The sequence below is a fragment of the Nicotiana sylvestris genome, chromosome 9 (genome assembly GCF_000393655.2).
Source record: "Nicotiana sylvestris chromosome 9, ASM39365v2, whole genome shotgun sequence".
Classification (NCBI taxonomy): domain Eukaryota; kingdom Viridiplantae; phylum Streptophyta; class Magnoliopsida; order Solanales; family Solanaceae; genus Nicotiana; species Nicotiana sylvestris.
Genome location: NC_091065.1, coordinates 181,478,374 through 181,487,652, shown reverse-complemented (window position 1 = coordinate 181,487,652; position 9,279 = coordinate 181,478,374). Strand labels below are relative to the sequence as shown.

Genomic DNA, 9,279 nt, shown 5'->3' with positions numbered 1-9,279 from the left:
ACCTCAATTCCGAATTAAAAAGAAGAACTTAAATCAAACTCGGAGGGCCATAAACTATTGGCGTTGTCTTATATGGCTCACCTCTAATCTAATAAATGGGCTTAATTGATTACTTAACAAGGCTAAGAGGATTCCTATTTTTCTACTTTCAATTAAATGTTCAAACTGAGTTCTAGTAACCAATGGGTTGATAATGAATTCGAACTAAATATTATTGACGTTGAAGGGGCCTAAATCTGTGTTGGGCCCCATTAAACGGCATACTGCTTATGATGATTCTACATGAGCAATTGGCCCAATAGAGGCCCAGATCGTGAACGCAGGGAAAATAGGTGAAGGATCGAGTCTCTGTGCATGCAGAACATCAGAATTATTTGCAGTGTTGATGTGGGTCTAGTCCCCATCTTAAATCTGGGCTCAAATAGAGCCCAACACCATATTGCAAGGGCTACCAATTCCCTGATTTCTAAAGGACTTGAGTTGGGCCCAAAAGAAGGCCCAATTTTGCAACAGGGTACAACGGCAAACAAGGACTCAAGATCGAGTCCCTATAGCCACATAACCAGCGCACAATCAAGGGACTAGATGGCTCCAAATTGATCCCAAACAAAATAAAATAGACTAAATCTGATTCAAAATGACCATGATATCCATTTAGCTTCTGAACTTGATCGTTTTAGAAGGACAGAACAGCTAACATTTAAAAAAAACTCGGAACTATGTAATCATCCTATAATCATGCTGAACCCCATTAGACAATTCTACTTTCTTGCACAGCCATGTTAATCAAACAAATTCAAACCAGCCCCAAAATGACATTAATCCTTGACAGATATGAAACAAACATGCTTAGCATGAGCCTGAACTTTTATTATAGTAATTCCATGGCTCACATGTCAAAACAAAAATTCAATAACCTGCAATCTATATGATTGAACTTCAACTCAACTTAACCATCTCCATGCTTGTACATTCCCAGAATTAAATTAATGAGCACACACACGGATTTTGCAAGACATTAACAACATAATAGAGGGGGGGAATGGCTGCTCTACTAGGCAGAGTATAATATTATATCCAGAACATTACAGAAATGAATGAAATAGAAGAGTAGGCCCAAAATATAACTTGTATCCATGGTATTTCACACTCAAACACAAGTTTGCATTGCACATGTTGTATATAGTTCCAATGGGTACCTGGATTTCAAAACAAAACAGAAATTGATGGTTCAGCAGCAGAACAACAACAGCAATGGAGTTAGCCCAGAAATAACCAAAGAAAACCAACTTTGAGCCAAGTTTGAACCAGCAAATAAGATACAATAATCCCAACACTAATTTCAGTCACTTGATGGACCAGCAGACCTCAAGGCAACTCGACTTTAACTCATCTTAAAACTACCTGACCAGAAAATTGACTTAGCACCAAGGAAACCTCAAAAATCACCAAAAAAAATCAATGAAACAATGTTATTCTAAAGTTTTCAGCCCTTTGTCTTTTTCTCTCAGAACTTTTAGCTCTTGAAGCCTATGAAAGTAGTAAAATTTATGCAGCTTCTGTATTTTCTGGATATCCGGCTCTTAAAAATCTGACTTGAGCCCTAAGTAACAATGCCTTTATAGGCAAGCTATTAGGGCAGCCTCAAAGAGTTCAAAATTGCACTTAAAACCATCTGAAATTTTCATTTTAGCTTAGAAATCCCTAGTGTAAACCTCAGAATTTCAAAATAGCCCCCACCCCCAGCTTCTAGTAAGCTTCCTAGTTCAGTTATATAAGATTCCCAAGCCTAGACTACCCAAATTACCCCTTAATGACCATGTTATTACCTGAAGGAACCGGACAGAACATGGGTCGATTCGACCCAATTGAATTTATTCAGGTTCGACCCAAACCAGTAAATCAAAAGATCACAGGCATAAACCCAAACCCAACCCAAGTCGAATTGATTAAAACAAATGCTCATAATAGAGACGAGTCTAAACAACAGAAATCAAGTACTGGACTAAGATTAAAGAGATTACCAGATAAAACTAACCTAACTAATCAAGCTAAGTGACCTAACATTTTTAAAATAACATGCATAATAAACAACCCATAAATGTACACAAAAGACCTAACGAGACAACAAATAATAGAAGAAACAAAGAAGTAGAGGAGGAAAAGAACTGAAGAGAAGAAAAGAAACATACCCAAGAGGACCCGGACAAAAGGGCCTAAGGGACAGCCTTCAACTCATTGATTCCGGCCCAATCCGAAATTAATCGTATGTTCTTAATATCAAGAACACACGAGTAACATCGATTTAGGCCTAAAATCTTGTAACCCTCACTGATTCTGACCTCTGGACTTTTAGGGTTGTTCATTCAAATCCAGATTCGAGGAGCTTCACTAATATTCGAGGGAAACGGAGTGGATTTCTGGAATGAGGGTGAGACGATGGTTCAGGGGTGTTATTTTGGGGACGATTGGGTGAGTTGGAGTTTTGGTCTTCCTCTTCGATTCAAGATTCGAAGAGTTTTAACAGGATTCGAGGGAGGGGTTTTGGAGATTTGGGAAGAGGAGAAGGAGGGGAGTCTATGGCGTTAATTTAGGGTCGATTGGAGTACTGCCGCCGGCGAAGACGATTTCCGGCAGGCGGTTCCGGCGGAGGCGATGAGGTCTGGTGAAGGAGATGAGAGGGGGTAGGGGGCTGTTTGGACATTTATATATCAGGATGAAGTCAGTTCTGGACCGTCAGATCAACTAACCTCGACGGTCGAGATCAAAGAATATCAAAATGACGTCGTTTCGGATGAAGGGGTGACGAACCGGGTTGGGGCGCGGGTTTGGGCCGGGTTTTAGGCACAATTGTTTGGGCCTGAGGAATTTTGAGTATAAATGGCCCAAATCAGGGTCTTCTCTTAATAAATCCATTTTCTTTTCATTTTCTTTTTTCCTTTGATCTCTTTTTTCTAATCAAATTAAAAATTAAAAATAAATCCTAAATTAACTCCTAATCAAATTATCCTAGAAAATTAAATTAATTAACCCTACTAATTATTACAACTAATTAAATACCAAATTAAAGGAAAACTAGCAAGATTCAAATCTAGAAATTGAACAATGCAAAATAAACCAATTTTGTAATTTTCCATTTTTGTAAGGCAACTAAATTACTAATTGATTTTAAAATGCAAAATTAACTCCTAAAATGCAAATGAAACATATTTTTGTATTTTTCCATTAATTAAACAAAAATAAAAATGCACAGACAAATGCAAACAATTATCAGAAAATGCCACAAAATCCTCAAAATTCCAAATAATGAAAAGAAGTTATTTTGTTTTGAATTTATGGGAGTAATTCATATATAGGGCAAAAATTACGTGCTCACAATGGGATACCAAATTGATGACGTTTTCATCATAAGCAAAAAGAAGGTCATCTCGAACAATAGCAGCAACATTGTTCTCGTTATTTTCAGCTTCTTTCCTTCTCTAGTATCTTGATTCAACTTGCGGCAAAACCTTTTGATATATCCTTTCTTGCCACAGTGGTGCATGTAATATTATAGTATTTGGACCTTGACTTACTTCTACTTTTACCTCTATTCCTTGAGCCTCTTGTTCTATCTCTCCCCCGGTCTTCTGTAACCAAGATATCTGCTTGTGAGGACGAACCCTGAGATTTTCTCCTTACTTCCTTATTCCACACACCACTCTTGGCATATTCCACGGCCACCTTGCCTCCAGGAGCTGAATTTGTCAAAGAAACACGAAGAGTTTCCAAAGAGTCTGGCAGAGTATTAAGAAGCCAAAGTCCTTGTATCTCATCATCAAAATTAACTCCCATTCCAGATAGCTGTCAAGGACGCCCTGAAAATTATTTATGTGATCAAGGATAGGGCTGCCTTCCTTATATTTAAAGATCATCAATTACTTTAGCAGAAACAATTTGTTGTTCCTGGTTTTTGAAGCATAAAGAGTCTCTAGCTTTTCCCACAATGATCTGGCATGTATCTCGTTCACAACATGGTTGCGAACATTATCTTCAACCCATTATCGTATATATCCACATACTTGTTGGTGCTCGAAATCTCAATCTTCATCGGATATACTCACGGGTTTATGAGCTGAAAAAACGGGTAGATGCATCTTCTTTACGAACAACAAGTCTTTCATCTTGCTTCTCCAAACATTATAATTTCTCCCATTTAAACATACCATCTTGCTCATATTCGCCTCCATTCCGTAACAACCCGGATAAATAACCAAGGCGCTGATACCACTGTTATGTCGACGAAGAGGCAAACCCAAAAATAAAGAAGATAAAGAACACCAAATTTTAATATGGAAAACCCTTCAAATCGAAGGTAAAAACTACGGGATAACAAAGATCCAAAAAGCTCCACTATAACAATAAGAGGGTTACAAAAGTTCTCCAAATTATCTACACAACAAGTATCAAACATGGAGCAACAATAGCAACAAGAGCAACAACTAATCAATTGAAGAAAGAGTATAATCCACAAAGATAAAGCTGTTGTTCGAGGGTCGAAATCAGATGCTACGAGCCTTTAATCCGATCTCCACTGTTCAAATTCAAGGCCAAGATGTTACAAACACTCAGTCAAAATTTTAGCCCGATCCAACGGTTAACGAATCGGAAACATGATTTGAAATTGGCTGGTTGGAATAAAAATCTGCAGCAAAATAAATATTTTTCTTCTCTCTTCTCTCTTGACGAAAGCTCTTTCAAAAACCACTCTTATGTGCTTAAGTCTTTCAAAGACTTGTATCAATGAGCATAGAATAATTCTCCAAGGTTGTCCTATTTATAGAGCATGAGTGATGCTTTCTCTTAAAGCCAAAACCAACTCTAAATAGGAACAAAAAACGAATCCAATTCCGAATAGGAATGTTAACCAAAAGAGAATATGATTAGGCCATTGGGCCTTTGGCTGGACAACATGGGCATGTGCCCAACATAAATAAGCCAAAAGTATAATGTTAGTGGCATGAATAGGGTGACCTTTTAACGGATGACATAGATATGCCATTTATGTTAGTTGAGTGGCATTTTTAGACCTTTTCCGATAAATTTATATGTAAAAATTTACTAACATTGCAACAAATTGTAGATATAAATCCGTAATTTAAAAAAAATATACAACACATATTGGGGTTTGAAAAGGTAGTGTGTATGCACACCTTACCCCAACCTTGTGGAAGTAGAAAATTTGTTTCCAATAAATCATCGGCTCAGGCAAGCAATTTTATTAAAAAAAATAATAAGTTTAATTCCAAAAACCTTAAATATTGCGTCCATAGATCAACTTAAATTTTGAATCCGTCTCTCTTAATCATTGCCATAGTTTGACAGGAATGGAATCTCATTTAGATTATTAAGGTATTTGCTGGAGTGTTGGTGGACGACAATGGTTGGAACATAACAAAATTATTAGTGAAACAATTGTCGTCTTGCATTATGGGACAGAGGGTTTGCCATACAGTTCACTCTTAAAAAAATTTGTCGGTTATTTATTTATTGTTCTGTGATTTTATTTGGACCTTGACCAATCCCACTTTTAGTTTTCTGATATATCTCTTTCTAAGATGAATGTTAAAATGTAAGAGGTGTATTTAGAATTTTCGTAGTATATAGAGTGCAAATGTTTCATTTTAAAATACAAGGATTTATATGCAATTAAATCATATTATAAGGGGTTTAGTGTAATTTACCCTTAATTATAATAGTCATTTCACTAAGTTTCCCTTTATAATAACATAATTTATGCTTTATTGGTTTCATAAAAGAGACTTATTTTAATCATATTTGAAAGGCTAAAAGAATATTTACTTGATTTGTTTCAAAATAATACTCCCTCCGGTCCACAATAAGTGATCAATTTGTCTTTTTATTTTGGTCCAAAATAAGTGTCCATTTATATAATCAAGAAAAAATTTAATTTGTTTTCCAAAATTACTGTTATGTACGTATTCCTAAAAATTATTTTACTCCTCACATTAAATTATGCCACAACATTTAACTAAGGGTAATTTAGTCATACTAACTATTTTTATCTAAAATTTTATATTTTCTTAATGGGTGTGCCGAAGGCAAATTGGTCACTTATTATGGACCGGAAGGAGTAATGCCTTAGAATCTATTTAAGTTCAAACTTCCCATATTACTCTTAGTTATTTAGAAGATTTATATTAACAATGTCATGTTTTAGATCACAACATTAAAGGTCTTTCTCTTTAATTTGAGTAGTTTTGATATTTTTCCAAAAAAAAAAATGATATTCATATATTAGCAACTCTATAGGGAATAAAACTCGGTCACCCTGGAATTAATATACCTACGTCATTTTGCCTAGATATAATTAATTTATAGGCTATTGGTTTTGGCGCAGGGTGAGCGATACATAGACTGTTTCGTGGGTTATTCTACTGATATGATGTATTATTTGATAATGATTTTTTCCCGTCAGCATAATGTTAGAAAGAATGATATTAGGAAGGGTTGGACCCTTTATTTGACTTGTTCCTATAATGTGGATACACACCCTGGGATAAAAGATATATTAAATATTTTTTATCGCCGGGTTCTCAAACCGAAGTTTAATGATATTGCCGAGGATAAAGGATTAAATATTACCGAACAAAGTAATATTGGGAAATACCAAAGTGCAGTGTTGGAATTGTTGCGGAAATCTAAAGTAGACAGGTGCGACAGTTATAAATTATACGAATTACAAAAGATGATTGAAGAACAAGCATATCTGTATGATGATATACAGAGTTTGTTTGAGGCTACACCTATGATGATAAATCTTTTGGTTAAGAAAGATGCACCCTCTACTAAGGAGTATCTTAAGGCTAGTAAGAAACTCACTACCAGTGAGTTAGATCTTCTAAACCTCTTTCATCAGTATACATTGGAAGGCATTATTATTTACATCTTTGGTTGCCTCTTCAATAGTATTAATGAGAGCCCAGCCGTTCGCCTTTCTACCCTTGTAGACCAACTAGATAGAATGGCTAGAGTTCATGCTAAATTACTGTCTGAAAGGAATTATCAACGGGTTGGGAGCAAACCTTTCGTTAATGTAATTCCTGGTTGTATAACTAAGAATATAGGTGTATTATTGGTTGAATTTTTATTAGAAAGAGAGTTGATAACAACATCTAACGATTTATCTTTTCCTGATCAAAGGGTTAATAAAACAGAGAAGGGTGCTAACCGTAAGTATTACAAACAAAAGCCTATATATGTAATTTGCAATTTTGATTTAAGCATTCTCCCGGTCCAGTTAAGTCTACCTATGGTATACCCTCCTAAGGAGTGGGGTGTTGTAGAACGACTTAAAGTGAGGGGAGAGGCGCCTAAATCACTATCTGATATTACTGGAGGTTATTTAAGCGAACCTAACGGGGATTTATATTTATATAATCGCTATAATCTATTAACATCCCGCGATAAGAATAACTTTAATATTTTATTGGGTGAAAACTACCAGGAAATGTGTGACACCATGAATACCTTACAGAAAGAGGCTTTTGAGATAAAATGTAGCTCTCTTAGATTTCATTAAAATTAATTATGATATATTAGTGGAAATAGATCTACTGAGGCCGAAGTTTCTAGCCAACGTAAATGTAGCCGAGGGGTGCAAGCTATTGAGGGAGGCTTATCTAGGAGCATCAAAGGACTGTGATGGCCTCAAACCTAACATCTATCCAGCATTGCTAAAAGAGTTCTTGACTGATATCCAGCGAGCCCGTTATGAAAGGTTTATACCCGATATAGCGTCAGCTTACGAGGGGTATGAATTTTATCTTCCAGCATTCCTCGACTTTCGCAGTAGGATTTATCGCGCGAGGGTATTACATTTCCACGAGCGTGATTTAGCAAGGTCTTTGATAGTGTTCTCTAAGCGTACAGTTTATGAGGCTAAGATGGTAAATCCTTCTCATAGTATAGAATACGATGAGAAGGTTAAGACAATGTTATATGCGGCAGCCTCATTTCATTATCAAACGTTTGATACTTACCCCGCGGCTGAGAAATGGTATCATGTGAAGGATTTTGACTCTATTTCAAGAATCCTTGAGTATGCACCTACCGCTAAAGATCCCTTTCAATTCCTAAGCAAGCTATAATTATCCAAGGGTTGGATACTAGGGTATCAGACAGGCAACTTCCTATCACACAAGATGCATCTGCAAGCGCTTTTCAGATAATTAGTTACTTCTTGTTAGATTTTGAAATAGCTAATTGTACGAATCTTATTCCAACTAAAGGTGATAAGGAGCAGCCTAAAAAGGAAATAGGTATTAATGACGTTTACGACTTCTTTGTATCAGAGATTAAAAAGTCCTTGATTGAGGAAAGTAAAACTTTCGAGGATCCTCACCTGATTAGGACTCACGTATGTGACGGGGTTGATAGAAAAATTGTTAAATCTCTTCTAATGCCGTTGATCTATGGAAAGACAACATACATCATGGCGGGCGATCTCCATCAACATTACAACTCCATTTTGTTAAAGAGAAAAGAATGCTTGAACCTTTCTAGTCATATCGAGAAGTTCTTTAAGTCGAGGTTTTCTCGTATTGTAAACCTAATGACTTTAATCCGCTCTGTAGAATGGTTAGCATCAGCTATGGGCAGACCGGTCTACTATTCAACACCAGTTTTTACTACAGTCCAGGACTATCTGAAATCGGAAGCAATCAAAATATGGATATATGATCGTCCCATGTGACGACCCAAGGGGTCATCACCGTAATTTTTCCTTGTTCCGTGCTCTCGAGGCCTTGAAAACCTCGCTTTTAGTTGCCTCGATTGGCATGCATAGTTCGGGCGCATAGCCGGAAAGTTTTTATGTTAGAATATGTGAATTATGTGAAACATTTGATGAATTTTGGTATTAATATGCATAATGTTGACTTCGGTCAATATTTTGGGTAAACGGACCCGGACCTGTGATTCGATGGTCCCAGAGGGTCCGTAGAAAAATATGGGACTTGGGCGTGTGCCCGGAATCAAATTCTGAGGTCCCAAGCCCGAGAAATGAATTTTTGAAAGAAATTGTTTTTCTGAAATTTGATATGAAAATTTGAAATGAAAAGGAGTTAGAAAATATAGGTATCGGGCTCGTATTTTGGTTCTGACGCCCGGTACAAGTCTTAAATATGTGTTAAGCACTATCTGTAAAGTTTGGCTAAAAACGGACGTCATATGACGTGTTTCGGACTAAAAATGGAGAATTTGAGTTATGAAAGTTGA

General features: G+C 36.4%; 1 protein-coding gene across 1 annotated transcript; it reads left to right on the top strand.

Annotated features, from left to right (window-relative positions):
* Positions 1-6,748: 6,748 nt before the first annotated feature.
* Positions 6,749-8,755, top strand: LOC138878676 (probable DNA-directed RNA polymerase). The gene is made up of 3 exons (XM_070158363.1): positions 6,749-7,400; positions 7,603-8,059; positions 8,173-8,755. The coding sequence occupies exons 1-3, from the start codon at positions 6,749-6,751 to the stop codon at positions 8,753-8,755; spliced, it is 1,692 nt and encodes a 563-aa protein (XP_070014464.1).
* Positions 8,756-9,279: the final 524 nt, after the last annotated feature.